This window comes from Musa acuminata, chromosome BXJ3-1 (genome assembly GCF_036884655.1).
Source record: "Musa acuminata AAA Group cultivar baxijiao chromosome BXJ3-1, Cavendish_Baxijiao_AAA, whole genome shotgun sequence".
Classification (NCBI taxonomy): domain Eukaryota; kingdom Viridiplantae; phylum Streptophyta; class Magnoliopsida; order Zingiberales; family Musaceae; genus Musa; species Musa acuminata.
This window is the reverse complement of record NC_088349.1, coordinates 16,284,313-16,310,245: the sequence shown is the minus strand read 5'-3', so window position 1 is coordinate 16,310,245 and position 25,933 is coordinate 16,284,313. Positions and strand designations below refer to the sequence as shown.

At 38.8% G+C, this 25,933-nt stretch overlaps 1 protein-coding gene across 1 annotated transcript; it reads left to right on the top strand.

The window, feature by feature from the left end:
- Positions 1-2,549: 2,549 nt before the first annotated feature.
- LOC135629210 (uncharacterized) lies at positions 2,550-3,746 on the top strand. Its single transcript, XM_065136404.1, has one exon. It carries the CDS (start codon positions 2,550-2,552, stop codon positions 3,744-3,746), a length of 1,197 nt encoding a protein of 398 aa, XP_064992476.1.
- The last annotated feature ends 22,187 nt before the right edge of the window (positions 3,747-25,933 follow it).

The window sequence follows — 25,933 nt, the reverse complement described above, 5'->3', positions numbered from 1 at the left end:
CTAATTCTTCTATAAGAAACAACCTCCTAACCCTAGTCGGCCTCTTCACCTCTTTAATAGGGGTCGGCTTAAGTAGGTTTTACATGAATGTCCCTCTCAATTAGGACTCTCCTAGCTAGAGTCCTAACAATCCGCTTTCGGCTTCCTCCTTCGACGAGGTCATCGGCATCCACTAGAGACCTTCCTTCAATAGGCGAAGGCCAATCACCTTTTACACCCCTCTTCTCCTTTTATCGGGTTTAGGAGACAACCCTTACAAGCACTCACTTACTCTTCTCTCAAACTAGTCTAACACTTAAAAGAGGAAAAGGAGATCACACAAGATTTTGGCGGCGTTTCTTTTTTTTTAAGCTCTTTGTGCTTGTGTGCTTTGACCAGGGATAAGAGGGGTATTTATAGGCTTCAAGTTGATTCAAACTTAGAGCCTAAAACTTTCCTATCCCGGGTTCCCTGGGCACGGGTGGTACCACCGCCTAGTGTCAGTTTGGCTGAAACTGCCCATGGCGGTACCACCGCCCAGGTCTAGTGGTACCACCACTTGGGGAGCAGTGCTGGGCGGTACCACTGCCTAGACTAGCGGTACCATCGCTTGGCACCCTGTTAGGGGCTATACAACTGCCCAGACTAGCGGTACCACCGCCTGACACAGTCTCGAAGACTATGCTACGACGATGAGACTACTTTAGGTACTTTTTGATCCTCTTATTGGGCCCAACAATGTTCTTACATGGGCCTAGCTGGCCCCTAATTGGGTTGGCCCAAATCCAAGCCCAATTACGTGATAACTACGAAATCCTAAGACATTTGCTAAGCTAAATAAGTCCCTATGTCTATTCTTTTAGCGAGCTTCCGACGAGCTTCTCAGGCAAGCTCTGAGACTTCTCGGTTGGTTCCTCCAAAACTTCCGACAAACGTCTGGACTTTCGACGAACTCTTGAACTCCCAATATGATCTCGATCTTGACTTCTGGACTTCATTTTGCTTCATGCCTTGTTATCATAGTTAATCCTACATATGTAAAAACATACTTCGATCTAGACAATTAATACTAAGCATTAATCGAGTTGTTCGGCATTACATTGGTCCCTCGACGCTTCGTCCGATTCTTCGATGTATCATCATCTCTTACGGCCTATTGCCCAATCAGCCAGTTGACTCCGTAACTCCGATATCCTTGGCACAATATCCACTCTTCTTGGCACGATGCCCGAATCCATGGCCCGAAGCCCAAATCCACGGCCCGAAGCCTTCTGTCGATATGTCGACCGATCCACCGGTCCGATGTCCAATTTTCTGATATGTTTTCCTCCGGCACAACATGATTCTTTCTGCTTTAATTATCTCATCCTGATCGAAGCATCCTGCGTTACTCAAAACACAAATTAAAATATAAACACTTATCAATTAGTTTCATTATCAAAATCTGATATTCAACACATTCATGTAAAACCTACCTAGCCGACCCCAAGCTAAAGAGGCCGGCTAGGGTTAGGAGGTTATTTTTTAGAGAAATTTTAGGAATCGTAAAGGAATAGGAGTCTTGAGTATAAGTCATATTAAGAGTTGGTTAGAAGTAGAAGTCTAGAGTAGGAGTACTATTAGGAATTGGGGTTTAGAAGCCCTATAAATAGTCATGTATTCATCATCTTTTCTCAAGCAATAGATGAATCTTTTTTGCAGCTTTTGAGTAGCAACTAGGAGGAAGGAACTCTTATAGAGTTCCACGGAGATCGATCCCCTAAAGAGATAACCCCAAGCTTAGAATCTACAAGGGTTTTAACAACAACTTTCAGTCATCATTTGATGGATGCCCCAAAATATTTTGGGCTTCTATAATTAAAGATGGTCATATATACTAAAAAAATTACTTGTATATTATATATTTTTTATTTATTAATCAATTAAGTTATCGAAATGTGACTAGAAAAAGACACCTCTAAAATGATTTCACACGCAAATTATGAGAGTAATGAGATCGACAACAAAGCCACAGCTTTGTCTATCTATGTCTATCATTAATTATCTGTATAAACCTAAACCAACTTAACAAACACGGTAGCTAGGATCAGTCGATCAATTAGGATCTAGCGGTTCGGATTGTTCCAAGATGCTTGCATTTTATATAAATAAATAGGTACTAAATTAGAACTTTCAACTTTTACCCTTTTTTCGCTCAACATAACTGCTGTTTTTGCATCTGCCAATATGCTCTGTTTCAGGCAATCCCAAGAACCAAAGGGGCTCACATCGGCTTCCTTACCGTGTGAGAGAGGCACGCAAACGCATAGGCGAACCGTTCGGTGCCGGCCACATACTTGTGTTGACATTACCTGGAGCCCTCGTGTCCACGCATTCTGCTCCTCTGTCTCTCTCCCAAGAGCCTCGTATGTGTTGTTGCGTTGCATTTCGTGCCTGTCGCACCACAACCGTCTCGCACGCTTCATTTCCCTGTGACCAACTGACCAAGAAGTTTCCAACGGAAATGAATTAAAGGGGCGGAAGAGACCTCGTCGTAGATTTAGATCGAGATCGAGATAGGGAGACGCACGATGGCCGACGAAGTCCCAAGAAGAGCGATGTGGGCCGGACTTCGCTCGCAGCTCGTCAAGCTCACCTCCCAATTCTTCACGAGCGTCAACGACTATCTCCGATTCCGCGCCGTCTGCAAGTCGTGGCGCTGCGCCGTCCCCCACCGGCCCGATCATCTCCCCACTCAGCTCCCTTTCCTCCTCCTCGTCTCCACCACCGAACCAAAAATCGGACCCGCCTACCGCCTCATTGCCGCCTCCGCCGGTAATGTTCGTTCTCTGCCTAACACAGCCAATATGCTCTGCATTGGCTCCTCCTTCGGCTGGCTTATCCTCCTCTCCGAGAATGACTGTTTGATCAACCTCTTCAACCCCGTTACCGCCGAGGACATTCGGCTTCCCCGCCTTGATGGTCCTACGTTTGCTGATGTGGTGCCGCCCGGCGATGAGGTCGTGATTGTCGTAGAGAAGGCTGTATTATCCTCGGATCCCACGCTCGATCGGGACTTCGTGGCGGTCGTCTTCATGCTCGGAGTGAACATTAGATGGTTGACGTGGCGCCATGGTGACGAATCATGGACGGCAAACGCGAATCCTGATGTGCAACTTTCGTCCGGGATGCGCGACGTCGTTCCCTACGGCAACCGGATACTGTGCGCGATATACGGCGACAACGACGACTGGGCGGTCCTCCAGGTTGACCCAGGCCCGCCGGCGAGGGCGACGATTGCCGCATGGTACGCCATGCCGTCCTGCGTGCCGCGCACTAAAGGTCTCACCTACTTGGTTGTATCGGCCGGAGAACTGCTGTTGGCCGCGCCCCATGACAACGACAACAGGACTGCAAATTTGAACATCACCCCCGGATACCGTGTCTTCAGGCTGGAGCCAGGCGGCATAAGCAGGCCGGCGGTGGCCGTCGAGGTGGAGGATATCCACGACCGTATATTGTTCTTGAGCCCAAGCTCGTCCGTGTCCGTCAGCGCTGAGGACTTCTTTGGGTTCCCCGGGAATTTCATCTACTTCGTCGGCAAAGATTGGCGTGAGAAGAGAGAAAATAGGCGGGTGTGGCTTGTCGTCGTCCAGAGTCTAGAAAGTGGTGAGACCACCGTTGTTGCTGATTCGAACATATCCGATCAGAGGCCGCTAAGGTGGCGGGGACGGCGGTCCGACGCCGCCCGATGGGTGACGCCCAATCTGCGCAGCTACAACCGATGATAGTAACCCAACGCCTGCTATTTTTCACTTGTAAAATGTTCTTCTCATTTTGCCTCAAACATTCAAATCTGAGCAACGAAATAAGCAATGATACCATTGAAGTTTCTCCTTTTATGCTATAGTTCTTCCTCGTGAAATTACCGACGAAGGCGTCGTGTCATCATTAGTGCCACAGAACATCACTAACCAAGTTGGACTCGTAGCTTTTGCTTTAGGGTCCAACGCCGAGGACAGAACACTAATTAAACCTCTTCAGTCAGAATGTGCTGCATGAGACATCAAAATCTTCGACAAGGAAATATTGAGTATTAATGTGTAGAAATTTGTACACTCCCAATATATTTATACAAGGAAATGATTCTTAATAGTGCAAGGAGGATCATAATAATAATGCACCATTGGATAAGATTTCTTGAATTCATATTGTTGGGAATTATATTGACTATTAAATCTCTCCAAACTCTTTGGCTTGAGTTTCTAAAATCTACAAAGATGGTTTCTGGGCTATTGATGATCCTCATTCTCCAGCTCTAATTCTAGTTTTGGATGCACTCCACAAGGCTACACTACTCTCTTCCTCGTAAAGATTTGTAAGCCTCCATCACTTATGTCTTAACTTTAAAATCAGCTTCTGCAAATACAGTTGAGCCTTCAAATGTAGTTGCTTGGAGCAATATTATTTGGTTTAAAGCAACGTGTCATAGTATTCTTTCATTTTTGGCTTTTTTGATTAAACAGGTTGAGTAATTTGGATAAATTAGTAAAATAAAAAATATACACAAATTCTTCTTTCTCTGTATGCAGCCAAGGTGATAAAAGTATTCAAAAATTATTTTTTGAGCCTTTTCTCAACTTTTGTGTGCGAAGTAATTCTGAGGAGGCTTAATTTTCACACCTCGCATAGGCTTGGAATGCAGAATTGACATGGGCATAATGTCATCTGATCAATGAGAACTTATGAGTCTTATAGATGAATATTCCTTCATAGTCACTATTTATCACATGTGGACTGAGAGAAATCATAGATTTAAAATGAATACATAGAAATCTTCAGTTATAATGTCTCGTTAATAGTTGAGATGTCAGTAGAAGACTCTAAACTGATCTAAGAACTGTTAAAGATATTGCTTCAAATAAATTGGAACTTGTGCCCTATCTTTAAAACTCAAAAAGTCCACTTGGCATCAATGGATCCTTCCCATGGAGGATACTAATGCCTTACATGCCAATGCATTCGAATTTATAGCTAGGTTAGGATGTCATTTGGGAACATGTCGGTTGCTGCCCTACCTAAAGTAGACTGAATGAAGGTCGGAGTTATAGATTATCTTCCTCAGACTATTTGAGGCAAGAAATATGAATTATTATTTAGTACATCTTTAATCGGATTCATAAGTTGTGAATATCCTTAATAAATAATCTAAAATACCATGAAGGTATTAGATCATTTAGATTAGACTGACTTTATTCGATTAAGTTTTGACTCTCTATAATTCTTTTTGATTCACGGAGAAGCAAATTAGTCTGTTGACTTTCTCACACACTTCTACAAATATTAGGAGAATAATTTACTACCTCTTTCAAATGTTTAGGAGAATATTTTACTACCTCTTTCAAATGTTTTTCTTGAACTGTAAGGTTGATTGACGTTGATGCACAAAAGAGATAATATATTATCTTAGTATAATCCTTTTCTTATGGTGTCTACCAAATGAGTCCTTTTTTTATTGCTGATGACTTCATCATGTATCTAGGGATTAGTCACTTGGGATATGAGCATGACATTTATTCACAGTCATCATCTTTATTTTTAATAAACTTTTTACCTTCCTACATGAGAAAAATGAGTTTAAGTTATGTACGAGTATTGCCATTTTACCATAACTATCACTTGTTTTCTCACCAATATATATCAAAAAGGATTTTAATTTTTGAACAAAAAAATAATTATAATTTTAAATCAAATATATGATATGTAAATCATATATATAATCTAGCAACATAACCAACCTGATAGAGATAATCCTGTCTCATTCCAATTCATCCATCGTGCAAGCAAACACTTACTCCCCTATAATGCCATGTGATGAACATGTCCCAATCTGTCTTACATTAATGGTTGGTAGCATAGCGTAGCCCACCGACAAGCCGTTGTCTCTCAATGCCTCTACCATAGAGGGTGGGGGGCCTTGGCTAATGCATGTCCAGATTGTTCGATGCCCTAGACAAGCATGCCTCTATATTAATAACTAACAATAAGTCGCTCTCATTAATGCCTCTACTGTATAAGGTAATGCATGTTCGAATCACTCTGTGTACAATTATAAAAATTATGCCCCAAGCTAAGCGCCAAGAGGGGGGCCGGATAGGCAAGAGTCTCTCTACTCTATAATTTATACATCTCATATTGTTGTCTTCCTCATCCTTCACCTTTCGTTGACTTAAGCATCCGAAGGGTTGAGCCAAGAAGTCTCGACGTAGACCTATTATGTAGGACCACCAGTAGTCAAGAGACAACACTACCGCCAAGAGGTAATCCTATTGCTAGGAGATGACCCTACAACAAGACCCTCGTTCTGTTAGGACCATAATGACACTAAGAGGGAGGGGTGAATTAATACTTTTATAAAATTATATTTTTAAAAATTTATTTGATAAAAACTAATATCAAAAGTGTGCTTGACTTGACTTAGAATATGAATAAGTAATAAGCAATTAAATCAGAAAGCAATAGTACTAAAGAGCATAAAGGAAATACACATTGAATTTATAATAGTTCGGTTGTCACGACCTATGTCCACTCCCGATTCCTCTTCCATCAAGGCCAACGACATTCATTAATAATCTTCTTTTAATGAGCGAAGACCAACTACTCTTGTTACAACTTTCTCCTTTTTATAGGCTCAAGAGAGAATGTTCACACCTCTCTTTTACAATTAGACCTCACTCCTCCCTTAGAAGATTTCTAATGCTAGGAGGAACAGACTCAATAACTCAAGAGATATTACAACTCTTTTTTGCTCACGAATTTTTTTTCCTTTCTACTCTTTTTCTTACTATCCCAAGCAAGAATAAATGGGGTATTTATATACCCCAAATGACTTTAGAAATATAGCTAAAAATTTAAATCCTCGGGTTTTTAAGATACTAGCAATACCACCACCAACACTGGGTGGTATCACCACCTGCCACTTTGGGCAGTACCACTGCCCAGTCTGGGTGGCACCACCACCTAACACAATCTGGGAGACTGTGTTTGGGTGCCTCCACTTAAACCAACTATAGGTCACCGAATGAGCCTTCCAATAGGCCCAAATCAACCTTGATTCAGGCCCAATGGGCCCCTAATTGAGTAAGCATAGTTACACCAAAAACTAACTCAATTAAGACCTAAACTATGATAATCAAGATATAATCGATTACAAAACAATAATTCTATATTGTTTGACATGTCATTGGTTCATCCGACGATCATCCGAACCTTCGACGCATCGTCCTCTTCTTCAGCATATTGCCTGATCTATTAGTATATTGACCTCCCATAATATATGATCTTCTTGGCACTATGTTCGATCCTTCTAGCCCGATGCTTGAACTTATGGCATGAAATTTATTTTCCGATAAGTCGACTAATCGTCCGGCCCGATGTCCAATCTTTTGATATAATCCATTCTGACCCAATGTCTAATTCTCCTACTTTAATCGATTTGTCTTTCCATGATCGAAGTTAGTCTTGCATCAGTCAAACATTGATTAGATCATAACTTTATCAATTGATTTCTGTTAGGACCATTTCGACACTAAGGGGGGGGGGGGGGGGGGGGGGGGGCGAATTAGTGCTATCGATAAAATCATTGGTTTTGGAAAACTTTCATTCGATGAAAAATCATATAAAAAATATGCTTGACTTAGAGTAAACGAACTAAGAAATTAACTTAGAAAGTAATAGCAATGAAAAGCAAAACAAGAAAATGCAAATTCAGTTTATAGTGGTTCAATCATCGCGACCTACGTTCACTCATGATTCCTCTTCCATCGAGACCATTAACATTCACTAATGATCTTCTTTCATTAGGAGAAGACCAATACTCTCTTACAACCCTTTTCTCATTTCCACAAGTTTAAGAGATAGCCTTTATAAGCCTCTCACCCCTTGAAAAAACTTAGAGAAGAGGAGAAAAATTCTCATAAGATTACAATAGTGTTTTCTCAAGTTTTTGTTCTCAGTTCTTTTGTATATCGAGTAGGGATGAGTGGGGCATTTAAAAGCCCCAAACAGATTCAAATTTAGAGCCAAAATGGTCTCATCTCGAGTTTTCAAGATACTGACGGTACCATCACCAGTATTGGACTATACCATCATTTGACAAACTGACAACTGGTAGTACCATCACTTGTCGGTTTGATACTAGGCGGTACCATCGCCTAGTCTAACACTGATACTAGGTGGTACCACCTGAAGATTGAGCTCTTGACTTTTCTAGCTCATAGGTGGTTCCACCACTAGTTTGGCGATGCCACCACTTGATCTAACTTTTGGGTCATTGAATGAGCCTCCCAATGAGACTTAATCAGTCTCAATTTAGGCTCAATTGGCTCCTAATTGAGTTAGCATGATTATACTAAAAACTAACTCAATTAGACCTAAATTACTTCAATCTAGACAAATTATTACAAGCATGAATCCTATATTGTCTAGCATATCATTGCTGACGCTTCATCTAATCCTTTGGTGCATCATAATCTCCTTCAACGTATTGCCCAATCAGCTTGTTGACCTCTGAAACATCTGATCTTCTTAACACAATGTCCAATCCTTCGGCTCGATGCCCAAACTTATAGCACAAAGTCCTTATGTCGGTACATCGACCGATCCTCCAACTTGATGTCCAATCTCTTAACATGTTCCACTCTGGCCCAATGTCCGATTTCTCCCACTTTAATCGATTTATCTTTTCTGGTCAAAGTTAGTCTTGTGCCACTTAAAACATATATTAGATCGTAAACTCATCAATTGATTTCATCATTAAAATCTGATATTTAATAATATCGCCCCTTTTAATGATGATAACCAATTGTTAATAGAGTTTAAACGAAACTCCCCCTATCAAATATGACATATTGAAAGAAACTTTGAATAATGAAAATCATATGCATAATTTTAAATTATCACGGGATAACATGCATGATTTACAAATTCAAATCATTATCATGACTTCTCCTCCTTTATTATCAACAAAAAGGAGAAGTGCAACTAGCAAGTTTTGTGACACGTAAGCTAGTAATTTAGCAAGTTTTTCAACACTTTAGAATGTGCAAGCTAATAAGTTTTAGATATGTGTAAGTTTAGTAATATTTGCTTTTCTTGAGTTGTGCAAGCTAGCAATTCTTTGCTTCTTGAGATGGGCAAGATAGCACTTTTGCTTATCTTAAGATTGCAAGCTAGCAATTCTTAGTTCTCTTTTGAGATAAGTTTGTAAGTTTTGCTTCTTGAGATAGGTAAGATAGTAATTTTTGCTTCTCTTGAGATGTGCAAGTTTAGCAATTTTTCTTTTCTTTACAATGTTCAAGCTAGCAAAACTTTCTCCCCCTTTGTCATTATCAGAAAAAAGGAAAGAATACAATGTTGTAATTCCTTTTCCTTTACATCAATTTTCAAATCATGATAAAGATAAATTTGCATCAATATTTCAATCATAAAAAATGATAGATCAAGTCATGAATATCGAAAAACCATGTGTCATTTTTGACAAATCTCTTCTTTTGTAAATAGAAGAAATGATAGGAAATGATCTTGATTCAAAAATAAAACTCAAGTCCTAAAAATCGAGAAATCAAGATCATGATTTGAAAAATGTATAAGAAGAATTTATGTATTTAAGAAATTTAACAATTTTCCTAAGTTTAACATTCAAGCTAGCAATTTTGGTTCTCTTGATATGCTAATAATTTTCTTTCTCTCCTTTGTCATTGTAAACAAGAAAGAAGAAAAGGAGAATACAATGGTACAATTTTTTCTAATATCAATGCTCTACTCATAACATAAGGTTTACAACCATAAATATAAAGGAATTATACAAAATAAAACTCAAGTTGTAAACATCAAGAAGTCAATGTTAGGATCAATATGATACTAAGAGGAGGGGGTGAATTAGTGTTTATGTAAAATTACGTCGATTTGAATGATATTTTTCAGAGTTTTTTCACAAATTTGTGCTAGTATTTGTTGATGATATTCTTATTTATAGTCCTCTTGAGACCCACTTTCAGTATTTACGGGTTGTTTTGATGATCCTTTGAGAGAATACTCTTTTTGTTAAGTAGCCAAAGTGTAGCTTTCTCTAGCAAAAAGTAGACTACCTTAGGCACATAATATCAGGAGTGGTGGTAGACCCAATAAAAATTGAAGCAATGCAAGGCTAGCTGAAACCTACAAACGTGAAATTACTACGCGGGTTCCTTGGACTAACGGGCTATTACCAAAAATTTGTCAAGGACTATAGGAAGATCAGTGCACCCCTCACTTCTCTACTAAAAAATGGTGTCTTCAAATGATTAGACAAAGCCTCCGTTGCCTTCGACAAACTTAAGGCAGCCATAATGATGACTCCGGTACTAGCACTACTAGATTTCTAACCGACCTTTCATCATTGAGGCCAACACATTTGGAGTTAGAATTAGAGTCGTTCTCATGTAAGATGGTCGACCACTCGTATACACTAGCAAGGCGTTGTCTCCCTTCCATCAAAACATGTCAATATATGATAAGGAGATGCTTGCCATTGTGCATGTAGTAACGAGGTGGAGACTCTACCTGATCGGTCGACAATTTCAAATTAAAACCGATCACAGAAGCCTCAAGTATTTTTTGGAGCAGAAGATATCATCCCCTGAGCAGCAAATATGCATAACCAAACTTCTAGGATTTGATTATGAAATCATTTACAAAAAGGAAAAAGAAAACATTATTGTAGATGCATTCTCACGGCCACCTGAGCAAGCTAAATTTTCAGCCATCTCCTTTCCTACCACCAGTTTCTTTGAGGAAATTAGGGAAGGATGGAAGAAAGATTTAGAGATCAGCAACATCATAAAAAAATTGGAGGATCCAAGTGCAATAGTCTACTACACTTGGGATTCGAAGGATCTACGCTACAAAGGTCGCATTGTGCTTATACTTGACTCCCCTTGCATCAAAATCATCTTGCATGAAATGCACTCTACACCTTTTGTAGGGCATTTCAGATTATTGAGAACCTTTAAAAGAGTGAAGCAAAATTTTTATTGGATGAAAAAAATTATTGATGAATATGTGACACAATGTGATATATGTCAATAGCACAAGGGTGAAATAGTGGCAAGTCCAGGGAAGCTACAACCACTACCCATACTGGGCTCAGTGTGGACTGACATTTCCATGGACTTCATCGAAGGGTTGCCATCTTCTAAAGGTAAAAGCACAATTCTCGTGGTGATTGATTGACTTACGAAATATGTTCATTTTTTTGTTGTGAGAAATCCCTACACTACTACTTGTATTACCCAGAGTTTTATAGAAAATATTGTTAAACTGCATGGGATGCCAAGGTCCACTGTAAGTGATCGTGATAGGATCTTCACTAGTAAATTTTGGACCGAGTTATTTTAGTTACAAGGCACCAAACTCAAGATGAGCACAGCATATCATCCACAAACTAACAGTTAAACAGAGATGGTAAACATGTGTTTAGAGATATACCTTAAGTATTCCACCAGCGACCATCCAAAGGAGTGGGCGAAATGGCTTCCCTAAGCCCAATGATGGTATAATACTACATATCATTCATCTATAAAATGTGCCCCTTATGAATGACTGTATGGTCGGTCAGCACTTGTGATTCCAAAGTATTTAATTGGCTCGACCAAGATAGATCAGGTTGACTAAGAATTGATTGACAGGGACAAACTCCTACAACTGCTAAAGGAAAATCTCTCTAATGCTCAAGCCAGAATGAAGCAGTAAACTGACACACGACGGAGCAAAAGAGAATTTTCAGTAGAAGATTGGGTTTCTCTTCGCCTACAGCCATACAAGCAACTCTCCATCAACACACGAGCCTCCATGAAGCTATCCCCACATATTTATAGGCCCTATCAAATCATAGAGTGTATTGGAGCTATGGCGTACATAATTAAATTGCCCGAGGATGCCAAAATTCACTCTGTCTTCCATGTGTCATGCGTGAAGCCCAAGTTGGGAGAAAACGAGTCACCTCAGATCCAACTATCCAACACCACTGAGGATGAATTTATTCAAGCCCAACCACAAGCCATCCTCAACCGTAGGATCGTGATGCATCGCCGACATCCCTCTACTGAAGTACTAATGCAATTAAATAATTTACCACTTGAAGACACCACATGGGAATCATATGAGGAGCTGAAGACTCGATTCCCCAAGTTTATGGAATCTCCGCCTCACAAACAAGGCTAATTTGAAGAGGGCGGGTCTGTTAGGACTCTAGCTAGGAGAGTCCTAATTTAGAGGGGCATTCATGTAAAATCTACCTAGCTGACCCCTATTAAAGAGGTGAATAGGCTGACTAGGGTTAGGATGTTGTTTCTTAGATAAGCATTAGGAGTTGTAAAGGAATAGGAGTCTTGAGTAGGAGTCATATTAGGAGTTTTAAGTAGGAGTCATAATTGAGTAGGAATCCTATCAGGAGTTGGGGTTTAGAAGCCCTATAAATAACTATGTATTCATCCTCTTTTCTTAAGCAATAGATGAATCTTTTCTGTAGCCTTTAAGTAGTAGTTTGAAGGAAGGAACCCCTATAGAGTTCCAAGGAGGCCGATCCCCCTAAAAGATCAACCCCAAGCTTAGAATCTGCAAGGGTTCTAATAAGTAGAATACTTTTGAAAGCCGTTTTCCATAATACTCCATAAATTTAAATCCAAAGAAAGCAAAAAAACTCTCATTCGAGTTTTTCAATATACGTAGTCCGTCCCAATGAACATGGGAGGATGAACGATAGAAAAGCCCTCTTGAAAGCCAAAAAGAGCCATTTCTCTTAGGTGTTAAACCAAATAAGAAAAATAAGGCTCTAATACTAACTATTATGAACGAGTCGGCACTCAAAGGCAGGGGTGAATTAGTGTAGCGGATAAAATCAATGTCGGTTCGAAAATCTTTTATTCAATTAAAACCGATCTCGGAAAGATGTTAACTTGAAACACATTCATAAGAGTATGCAGTTAAACTAATAAGGAAATATGGCAATTTACAATTAAAGTAAAGAGCAACAAAGAAATGCAAACTGAGTTTATAGTGGTTCGGTCGTCGTGACCTACATCCACTCCTGATTCCTCCTCTATTGAGGTAACCGGAATCCACTATCGATCTTCCTTCAATAGGCGAAGACCAACCACCTCTTTACAACTCTATTCTCCTTTTACAGGCTTAGGAGAGAACTTTTACACCCCCACAACCTCCTCTCTTAAAATTCACTAACACTTAGAGTTTGAGAGGAGTTTACATAATATTACAATAGTATTTTCTTCCTTTCTTACTCTCAATTCTTATATGATCTGAGTAGGGTTGAGAGGGGTATTTATAGGCCTCAAGTGGATTAAAACTTGGAGCCTAAAAATGTCTCATCATCGATTTTCGAGGTCCTAGCGGTACCACCGCATGTGTTGTGCTGTATCAGTACTTATAGCACTTACATTGGGAGGTACCACCGCTTAGAAGACTATGTCTGGGTGATACCACCACCTGACATTGCCACTGGGTGGTACCACTGCCCAGTTTAGCGGTACCACTGCCTGACACTATCTCAAAGATTATTACACCGACGGTGCCATCTGTTGGGTCACTATTTGGGCCATTCACTTGGCCCAACACAACCCAAACTTGGGCCCAATTGGCCTTTAATTGAGTTAGCCCAATTCCAACCCAATTATGTGTTGGAAAATCTTATGGGTGACTGACATTACAACACATGCACTAGTCGGCTACTCAAACCCGCAAACGATGAAAGTTGGAGACCTTCTTAAACAACAACCGATCACTATTCACATCAACACGGGCAACACTAATAACTTCATACACAGTAAGGTTGCTGCTCGGATGGTACTCCACATCGAAGGTTGTAGTAAGTTTGATGTAAAGGTCACCAACGGTAGAATCCTAAAGTGCGACCAAAGATGCTCGTAGGTGAAATTATTACTATAAGACCAAGAAATTATCACCGACTTCTTCCTCCTACCAATTGATGACTATAAGGCTATGCTTGGCATAGAATGGCTGACTACGCTAGGTGATGTCCCTTGGAACTTTTCTAAATTAATTTTAAAATTTTACTGCAAAGGCAAATAGATTATCCTATGCGGGAAGCGCGAAAGCAGCGTAACCACCGTTTCGACCCAACGAATGGAGAAAGTTTTACACAAGGTAAATGGTAGCTTTTTGATGCATCTCCAGCAGCAACTAGAGGGGAAGAAAATAAAAATTGAAGATCAAAATCTTGCCCAACTGGTTGCTAAATTTGTCGACATTTTTGCTGAGCTGCATGGTCTTCCTCCTGCTCGGCAACATGACCATCGGATTCCAATCCTTTTTGTCAAGCCACTAGTGAAAATTCAGCCATACTATTATCCTTGCATCTAGAAGGATGAAATTGAAAAGATTATAAAGGAGATTCTTGAAATATGGGTGATTCAGCCAAGTTGCAACCCCTATTCCTCATCGGTGCAACTTGTATGCAAGAAGGACGAAGCTTGGCGGATGTGCATCGACTACCGAGCTTTAAATGGTATTACCATTAAGGACAAGTACCCAATACTAGCAGTAGATAAACTTCTTGATGAATTAAAAGGAGCTTGAGTCTTCACGAAGTTGGACCTCCGATCTGGTTACCACCAAATTCGGGTATATGAAGACGACATTCCAAAAACTGCATTCTGCACACATGACGGCTATTATGAATTCTTGGTAATACCTTTTGAACTTACTAATGCTTCTTCAATCTTCCAAAGTCTTATGAATGATATTTTTCGGAGCTTTCTTCGTAAATTTATGTTGATATTTTTCAATGATATTCTCATTTACAGCCCTTCTCTTGAGACTCACTTTCAGCATTTATGGTTTATTTTGATAATCCTTTGGGAGAATACCCTTTTTATTAAGCAACCAATGTGCAGCTTTCTCCAGCAAAAAGTAGAGTACCTTGGGCACATAATATCAATAGAAGGAGTGACGGTAGACCAAACAAAAATTGAAGTAATGCAAGGCTGGTCGAAACCTACAAACATGAAATTACTATGCAGGTTCCTTGGATTAACGGGCTACTATCGAAAATTTGTCAAGGACTATGGGAAGATCAGTGCGCCCCTCACTTCTCTACTAAACAAAGATACCTTCCAATAGTTAGACAAAGACTTCACTACCTTTGACAAACTTAAGGCAACCATAATGACGATGTCGGTGCTAATGCTACTAGATTTCAGCAGACCCTTTATCATTGAGGCTGATGCATCTGGAGTTAGAATTGGATCCATTCTCATGCAAGATGGTCAACCACTTGCATACACTAGTAAGGTGTTGTATCACGCCCATCAAAACATGTCAATATATGATAAGGAGATGCTCACCATTGTGCACGCAGTAACAAGGTGGAGACCCTACCTGATCGGCCGACGATTTCAAATTAAAATCGACCACAGAAGCCTCAAGCACTTTTTAAAGTAGAGATATCATCCCCTGAGCAACAAAAATGGGTAACCAAACTTCTAGGATTTGGTTATGAAATTATTTACAAAAAGGAGAAAGAAAATGTTCTTGTAGATGCACTCTCACAACTACCTGAGCAAGCTAAATTTTCAGCCATCTCCCTTCCTACCACCAGCTTCCTCGAGGACATTAGGGAAGGATAGAAGAAGGATCTAGAGATTAGCAATATCATAAAAAATTGGAGGAGGATCCAAGTGCAATAGCCCACTACACTTGGGATTCGAGGGATCTACGCTATAAAGGTCGCATTGTACTTATACTCGACTACCCTTGCATAAAAGTCATCCTGCATGAAATGCACTCCAGACTGTTAGCAGGGCACTCTGGATTCCTAAGAACTTACAAAAGAGTGAAGTAAATTTTTTATTAGAAATATATGAAAAAAATTATTTCTGAATATGTGGCACAATGTGATGTATGTCAATAACACAAGAGTGAAACAATGGCAAGTCCAGGGAAGTTATAACCACTACCCATACCGAACTCAGTGTGGAATAACATCTTCATGGACTTCATCGAAGGGTTGCCACCTTCTAAAGGTAAAAGTGCAATTCTCATGGTAGTTGATCGGCTTACGAAATATGCTCATTTTTGTGCTGTGCGAAATCTCTACACTACTACTAATATTGCCAAGATTTTCATAGAAAATATTATTAAACTACATGGGGTACCAAGGTCCATTGTAAGTGATCATGATAGGATCTTCTGTAGTAAATTTTGGGCCGAGTTATTTCAGTTATAGGGCACCAAACTCAAGATAAGCATAGTATATCATCCACAAACTAACGGCCAAATAGAGGTGGTGAACAGGTGTTTAGAGACATAGCTTCAGTGTTTCGCCAATAACTGGCCAAAGGAGTGGGCAAAATGACTTCTCTGAGTTGAATGGTGGTATAATACTACATATCATTCATTTACAAAATATGCCCCTTATGAAGCACTGTATAGTCGGCCGACCCTTGTAATTCCAAAGTATATAATTAGCTCAGCTAAGGTAGATTAGGTTAACCAAGAATTAATTGACAGGGACAAACTCCTATAACTACTAAAGGATAATCTCTCTACTGCTCAAGTCAGAATAAAGTAGCAAGCTGACATATGACGAAGAGAAAAAGAATTTTTAATAAGATATTGGGTTTATCTTCGCCTACAGCCATACAAGCAACTCTCCATCAATACACGAGCCTCCATGAAGCTATTCCTACATTTTTATGGGCCCTATCAAATCACAGAGCATATTGGAGCCATGGTGTATAGACTTAAATTGCTTGACGATGCTAAAATTCACCTTGTCTTCCATGTGTTATGCCTGAAGCCCAAGTTGGGAGAACACGAGTCACCTCAGATCCAACTACCCAACAACATTGATGATGGAGATATGTTAGGACTCTAGCTAGGAGAATCCTAATTGAGAAGGACATTTATGTAAAACCTACCTAAACTGGCCCCTATTAAAGAGGTGAAGAGGCCAGCTAAGGTTAGAAGGTTGTTTCTTAGAGAAGAATTAGGAGTTGTAAAGGAGTATGAGTCTTGAGTAGGAGTCCTATTAGGAGTTGGTTAGAAGTAGGAGTCTTGAATAGGAGTCCTATTAGGAGTTAGAATTTAGAAGCCCTATAAATAGCTATGTATTTCTCCTCTTTTTATAAGCAATAGATGAATCTTTTCTGTAGCCTTTGAGCAGCAACTTGGACGGAGGAACCCCTATAGAGTTCCAAGGAGGCCGATCCCCTAAAGAGATCAACCCCAAGTTTAGAATCTACAAGGGTTCTAACACCTGGTATTAGAGCAGCATTCTTAGTATCTCGCTGCCCTTCCATAGTCATCCATTAGCCCTCCACAGTCGCCCAAAGCAATTCCCATAATTACTTAAAAGATCATCGTCAAATTTTGCAGTCATCTCCACCACCGTAGATCATCCTTGGATCTCCCCGTGAATTGCAATAGGTTCTGGTTTCCCATCTTACTACTACTGCAATTTAGTTATCCTTACTCGAAAAAAAAAAAATGTTCCAAAATTGCTGCATAAACTTTTCGTCGTAAAGTTTTCATCTCTACGACGAAAGATACATTGCAAAATTTCAACTGCATAGCACAGATTGTTTGATCTTGCTACTATATTTTTTCTATCCAAATCTCTACGAAATTTTTATAACAGCTTTAACACTGCATAATAGCAGATTTCCCTTTGGTTTGTCAAAACATTCTTAATATAAATCATTGATCTTTTACGTCTAATCTGCTATACTTAAAAATCTACATTGTAAAATTTTAGCCGCATAGCACTATTTGTTTGATCTTGAAACTATAATTTTTCTATCCAAATCTCTACAAAATTTTTATGATAGCTTTGACACTTCTTAAAAATAGATTTTCCTTTGGTTTCATAAAAAAATTCTCAATATAAACCACTAATCTTTTATGTCCAATCTGCTACACTTGAAAATATGTGCTGCAAAAAATTTCAGCTACATATTGTTGCCTTAACCCATCTATTTGCAATCTTTTTTGAATAAAATTTCTTATACACTTCATAGATCATCTTGGCTTCCATCTAAGATTGATCTATTAAGGAATTCATCTCTAAAAACAAATTTTTGTTGCTGCAAATTTTTATCGTATATCGCTGAAATTTTTCGACGAGAATTCTACTATCGTAACTTGTACCAATTTTCTTGCTGTTACTGCCAAAATTTTGTTAATTAAATTAGGCATCCTTACTATCATATAAACTGAGATATTTCTGTCAATTCCCTCCTCAAATCTCTCAAGTTTTTGGTAAAAATTTCGTCGAGAAGCCGCTATTTCTTCGATGATAATTCTGCCCTTACAAGAGCACATATTTGTAGCACCTTCCACTAATTTCTATCAAACCTTTACTATCATCTACCACAGATCCAAAATTTTCATCCATAGCCCTGAAACTCCACCAAACCACACCCTCAAACTGTACCCAAAACAACCACAAAACAAGCCTAAACCGCAGCCTACATCCACCAATCCACCAACCCTTTCGACCATCACTTCTCTTAACCTATACATGCCTTTAACCTGACAACAAAAGAGAGATCTTAACATCATAGATTTGGAAGCATATACTATGGCATCTGAGGAGGTAATTAATGCTAAATTCGAAGACTTCGAGGTGCGAATGGAGGATAAGATTCAGACGCCCTTTATCGAACTTAGATTGGCAACCACTAAGCCCGAATAAATCACATCAAGGAGAGAGCTCTGCTGAATTGCACCAAGCCCAAAGAGATAATTTTGAAGGGAGGGGAGGCTCTATAACTGACCCCAACTATCCATGCATGAGAGTGGAGTTCCCTAGATGGGAAGAAGGAGACCCGATTGGTTGGATCTCACGCGTGGAGTGATATTTTCGATATCACAAAACCGCGGACGCATCTATGGTAAAAATTACATCTATACATCTTGAAGGGGGTGTCATACAGTAGTTTGACTGATTTGAACACACTCATGGAGTCCTCTCATAGCAACAATTCAAAGAAGGACTGCTGATCCGCTTCGGACCAACCAATTACGAGAACATTGACGGACAACTAGCATAGATCCGACAAACCTCTACCATTCAAGAGTACCAAACTAGGTTTAAAAGGTTATCTAATCAAACTCGTGATTGGTCTTAAAAATAGCTATTGGGGACCTTCATTGAGAGCTTGAAGCTGGAGATCCGGGGAGAAGTTAAAGCGTGACAGCCGTACACGCTTAGGACAACCATCTCGCATGATTTCAAGAGGAGCGATTGAACCATAAAGCCCTGAGGACTAGGGTTGCTCCCCAACTAGCAATACCAAAGCCCTCAACTCCCCCTACTATCAACTGAGTCCTTGCACCAAAAAGCTTGGCAAGAGAAGAACTTCAGGAGAGATCTACGAAGGGGTTATGTTGGCATTGCGACGAGCCGTGGAGCCGTGAGCATCGCTGTAGTAAAGGGAGACTTCTTATGATTGAATTAGTAGAAGAAGAGGTCATTGAACATCCAAAAGAGAGCCTTGAACATGAAGAAGAAGATACATAAGAAGAGCCATAACTGATCGAAGTTATGGTACATGCACTAGCCGGCTACTCAAACCTGCAAACGATGAAAGTTAGAGGTCTTCTCAAACAACAACTGATCACTGTTCTCATCGACTCAGGCAGGACTAATAACTTCCTAAATAGTAATGTTTCTATCCAAATAGCCTTACCTATTGAGAATTGCTGTAGGTTTGATGTTAAAGTCACCGACGAATGGATTTTGAAGTATGATCGTAAGCGCCCGCGAGTGAAACTATTGTTGTAGGACCAAGAGATAATTACATATTTCTTCCTCCTCCCTCTTGATGATCATGAGGCCATGCTCAGAATTAAATGGTTGGTGATATTAGGTGATATTTCTTGGAATTTTATGTAACTAATTATGAAATTTTACAGTAAGGAGAAACAAGTGATACTGCACAGGAAACGTGGGGGCGACGTAACGATAATTTACACACAACAAATGGAGAAGGTTTTGAATAAAGCATGTAGCGGCTTTTTGGTACAACTTGAGCAGCAAACTAAGGGAGAGCCAATAAAATTTGAAGATCCAAACCTACTTCCTTTGCTTGCTGAATTTTCAGATATATTTGACGAACCGCACAACCTACCTCTTACTCGTCGGTATGATCATTATATAATGATTCTTCCAAGCAAATCTCTAGAAAATACTCGGCCATATTAGTATCTACATCTCCAGAAGGATGAAATAGAGAGGATTATAAAAGAGATGCTCAAAACAGGAGTTATTCGGCCAAGTTGTAGCCTCTATTCTTCCCCGGTGCTACTTGTACGCAAGAAGGACGGAACATGGCGAATATGCGTTGATTACCAAGCTCTCAATGGTATAACCATCAAGGATAAATACCTTATTCCAGTAGTAGATAAATTGCTAGATGAAAGGGAGCACAAATCTTCACAAAGCTGGACCTTCGATTCGGGTATCATCAAATACGAGTGTGCGAAAAAGACATACCGAAAACCGCCTTTCGAACACACAACGGCCACTACGAATTTTTGCTTTCTTCAACAAAAGGTGGAATACTTGGGCATATCATATTAGAGGAAGGTGTGATGGTGGACCCCTCCAAAATAGAAGCAATGCAAAACTGACCGACCTCGAGGAACATAAAATTGCTACATGGCTTTCTGGGTTTAACAGGCTACTACCGCAAGTTCGTGAAAAACTATGGAAATATCAGTACACCACTTACTTTCTTACTAAAAAAAGATGTCTTCCAATGGTTGGACAAAGCCTCTACTACCTTTGACAAACTTAAGGCAGCCATGACGACGACGCCGGTGCTAGCACTACCAGATTTCAACTGACCCTTCATTATTGAGGCCGACACATCTGGAGTCAGAATTGGAGTCATTCTCATACAAGATGGTCGACCACTCGCATACACTAGTAAGACATTGTCTCCCTCCCATTAAAACATGTCAACATATGATAAGGAGATGCGCGCCATTGTGCACACAGCAACGAGGTGGAGACCCTACTTGATCGGTCGACGATTTCAAATTAAAATCGACCATAAAAGCCTCAAGTACTTTTTAGAGCAAAAGATATCATCCCTTGAGCAGCAAAAATGGGTAACAAAACTTCTTGGATTTGATTATGAAATAACTTACAAAAAGGAGAAAGAGAATGTTGTTGCAGATGCGCTTTCGCAACTACCCGAGCAAGCTGAATTTTCGACCGTTTCACTTCCGACTAGCGACTTCCTTGTGGATATTAAGATAGAATGGTAGGAAGATTCAGAGATTAGTAAGATTATAAAAAAATTGGAGGAAGCATCAAGCTCCATGGCTCATTACAATTGGGACTCAAAAGAATTACACTATAAGGGACGCATTGTGCTTATGACAAATTCTACGTGCATCTTCATGAGCATATTTTGGATAAAGTTATTCCATATGCAGGGTACTAAATTGAAAAAGAGTATGACATATCACCCACAAACCAACGGTCAGACGAAAGTTGTAAATAGGTGCTTGGAGACAACACAAAGCCACCTATCAAATATGACTACCCAAGGAGAACTTCAGACACAGCCAAGTGCCATTATTGATCAATGGATCATGACTCGACAACGACGACCCACTATTGAAGTGCTAATATAGTGGGCGAACCTACCAACAGAAGATGCCACTTGGGAGAACTATGATGACTTGAAGATCAAATTCTCAGAATTCATGAATCATCAGCCTTGACGACAAGGCTGATTTGAAGAGGGTGGATCGTTAGGACTCTAGCTAGGAGAGTCCTAACTGAGAGGGATATTCATGTAAAATCTACCTAAATCGACCCCTATTAAAGAGGTGAAGAGGCTGGCTAGGGTTAGAGGGTTGTTTCTTAGAGAAGAATTAGAAGTTGTAAAGGAATAGGAGTCTTGAGTAGGAGTTCTGTTAGGAGTTGGTTAGAAGTAGGAGTCTTGAATATGAGTCCTATTAGGAGTTAAGGTTTAGAAGCCCTATAAATAGCCATGTATTCCTCCTCTTTTCATAAGCAATAGATGAATCTTTTCTACAGCCTTTGAGTAGCAACTTGGAGGGAGGAACCCCTATAGAGTTCCAAGGAAGTCGATCCCCTAAAAAGATCAACCCCAAGTTTAGAATCTGCAAGGGTTCTAATAAGATATTCAAGCCCAACCACAAACCATCATCAACTGCAGAATCATGATGCGTTGCCAACGTCTCTCTACTGAAGTACTAGTGTATTGAAATAATCTACCACTTGAAGACGCCACATGGGAATCACTAGAGGAGATAAAGACCCGATTTCTTAAGTTCATGAAACCTCAGCCTTGAGGACAAGACTGATTTGGAGAGGGTGGGCTTGATAGGACCCTAGTAGGGTTGGGTCCTACTTAACTAAGAAGTAGCTAATAAAACCCTGTGAGATTGTAATAAACCCTACCTAGCCACCTCTATCCTATAAAGAAGAGTGGCTAGGGTTCATATTTGGGCCTTTGGGCTTCCTAGCTGCTGCCCTCTTTTATTGGGCTAGTTAGTTAGGGTTAAGGGCAAAAGGGGTAACTCACCTAGGAAGCATCCCCTAGGGCTAAGGTTTGGAGCTCTATATAAGCATGTAGCTTCCATCTCTTTTAGAATAAGATCTATCTATAATCGTAGCCATTTGGCCGACTTCAAGGAGGGTGGAACCCCTATAGCGTTCCAAGGAGTGATCTTCCTCAAAGATCAATCTACATAGAATTCCTCTAGGGTTCTATCAATCTCTTTCTAAAAATTGGGATTCTAAAATAACAATCATTCAAGAGGCTAAGGATTTGCGTACTTTTCCTCTCAAAAAACTTATTGGGTCTTTAATGACCTATGAAATGAATTTTATGACACAAAACAAACTTCAGAATAACCTTCCAAAAAATATAAAGGATTTTTCACTTAGAACAAAAGAAGACCACTCGAGCAAAAGCTCAAGTGATGGTGAACTTGAACTTCTTACTATAAAATTTAAAAAGTTCATGAAATAAGAATTAAAGAATAAAAATAAACTTAAAAAGAATGCAATTACTTGCTATGAACATAAAAAGAAGGAAGCACTCTAGGACGAATCGAGCTCATCCGAAGACGAGGAGAAAACCAACAAAGGCGAGGTGGCAAACTACACCTTAACGACTTTTGATAATGTGGTAATCAAAATTCTCTTAGTTTATTTTGAAATTACATTATGCATTTCATGAGTTATTATTTAAACTAGTTTTAAAAATTATATATAAATTATTAAAAAAATTGGGATCATGCTTATCTTTCTAGTACTTTTGAAAATGATCATGAAAATTACATGCTTTATAATAAAGGAACAAAATGTTAGATTTAATAATTAATCCTATGTATGCTTTTAAGAAGAAATAATGTGTCTTGATGATTTCCGATTTTGATTATGCTTTATGTTTAATGAAACCATGCTTGATGTCTTAATGAAAATATTAAGAGATTTGATATCATGCTTAATGAGTTTATAGTTTGAAATTATGCATGTTATACATTGACAGCTTGAAACCATGTTTTGGTATCGTGCCCAAAGTAATGATGCATAATGATCATGCTTAATGAGTTTATATTTCAAAATTATGCATAATAATTTTTGTGATTTATGGCTTAGTGATCTTTGTCATAATGAAATTTATTTTTCGGTCTTAAATGATATTGCATATTTTCTTGAAAATGTCTCTAAAACTTCTTGATTTTTCAGCATGTGATTCTTAGTGATGAATCTATTTTATATTTTCTTTTAAATTAAGAAAATGAGTTTGATGATTTTGATAATTTGTCAATTTAAATTTTAACGAGCCTTATCTTGATTTTTTGAGATTTATAACTTAAGATTTCTTATACATAAATTAAGATATTATATTATTTGATCTCCTATGTTTCTTTTTGTAATTTATAAAAGAAGAGATTTATTGAAATAAATCATGTCTTGTGGCATTCATGATTTGATATTAATATCTTTCAAAATATGATTTTTATTATGTATAATTCCTTGTATTCATAAAGTATATCTCATCACCAAATTTTTCTTGTTATCCTTCATGTGATGATATGAAATTATGCAATACTCATGATATTATATTGCTGCATACAAATGAGAAGTTATGATCATGCTTGGTAGGATGTAATATAATTTGATAAATTGATACCATCATGATGTGAACTATTTATGATTTGGAATGATGCATGTAATATTTATGATTTTATTATGATGATATGATGTATGACATATGATGTGAATTATGATTAAAATTGCTTTCACTTGAATTTAATTTGAATTCAAGGTTTATCTCAATTATAACATATTGAAATAAAAATGACACTTTACCTTTGTCATGTTTTGAAAATTGATGTAAAGGGAAAAGAATTTCAACATTGTATTCTTCCCTTCTTTTTTGACAATGATAAAGGAGAGAAAAGTTGTTAGTTTGCATGAGAAGAAAAAAGATTGCTCATCTCAAAAGATGCAAAATTTTACCTACTTTCATATGTGAAAAATTTGCTAGTTTGCATGTTCTAATATGATATAACACTTGCTAAATTTGCTAGCCTACAAATTGCAAGGAGAAGAACTTGCTATCTTGAACATCACCAAGAATTGCTGGCTTACAATCTCAAGAGTAGTAAAAGTGCTATCTTGCCTATCTTAGAAACCAAAACATGCAAATTTGCACATCTAGCAAAATTTACAAACTTGTAAATCTCAAAATTAATTGCTAGCTTACATTTTTTAAAATGATGTAAAAATTTGCTAGCTTGCATGATGATAAAACTTGAGATTATGTTTATAATGCAATAATTTGAAATTTCATATCTAAAATACTTGATAGTTGCACTTCTCCTTTTTGTTGATGACAAAGGGGGAGAAGTATGATGATGTTATGCATGATTTTATGATAACATGTTACTTGAATTTTTGAATTCAAGAGTTCTATCAATATTGCAAATTGATAGGGGGAGTTAAGATTAACTCTATCATCCATTGGTTGTCATTATAAAAAAGGGAGAGATTGTTGATTCTCATATTTTGATAATGAAACCAATTGATAGAGTTTATGATTTGATTTGTGTCTTGAGTAACGCATAAGACTTCAATCGGGGAGAGACAATTGAAGCAGGAAGAATCATGTTGGGCCAAAGTGGAACATGTCAGAAGATTGGACGTCGAGCTAGAGGATCGGTCAACGTATCAGTAGAAGGCTTTGGGCCATGGGTTCAAGCATCGGGCCAAGAAGAGCATAAATTATGCCAAGAAAATCGGAGTTGCAGAGGTCAATTGGCTAATTGGACAATAGGTCACAAGAGAGGACGATGCACCGAAGAATTGGACGAAGCGTCGATGAACCAATGACATGCCGGACAACATTTAATTAGCTTTGTAATAATTGTCTAAGATTGAAGTAGGTTTAAAGTGTGTAGGATTAATTATGATAGAGATCAAGGCATAAAGCAAAATAAAGACTTGGAGTCAAAAACGAGATTTCATCGAGAGTTCGAGAGTTCGTCGGAAGTTCTACTGGAATTGACCGAGAAGTCCAGGAGCTTGCCAAAGAAGCTTATCAAAGTTGGCCAAGAAGATTATCGTGAAGTCTAGGAGCTTGCCGGAAGTTTGTTGGAATATTGTTGAGAGATCATCGGAAGATCACTAAAAGATCGTTAGAAGCTCATCGGAAGAAACTTAGACTTACCAGACTTATTTAGCTTAGTGTATGCCTTAAAATTTATAATTAGTACATAATTGGGTTGGAATTGAGCCAATTCAATTAGGGGCCAATTTGGCCCAAGTTTGGGCTGTGTTGGGCCAAGTGAAAGGCCCAAACAATCACCCAATAGGTGGCACCATCAATGGCACAGTCTCCGA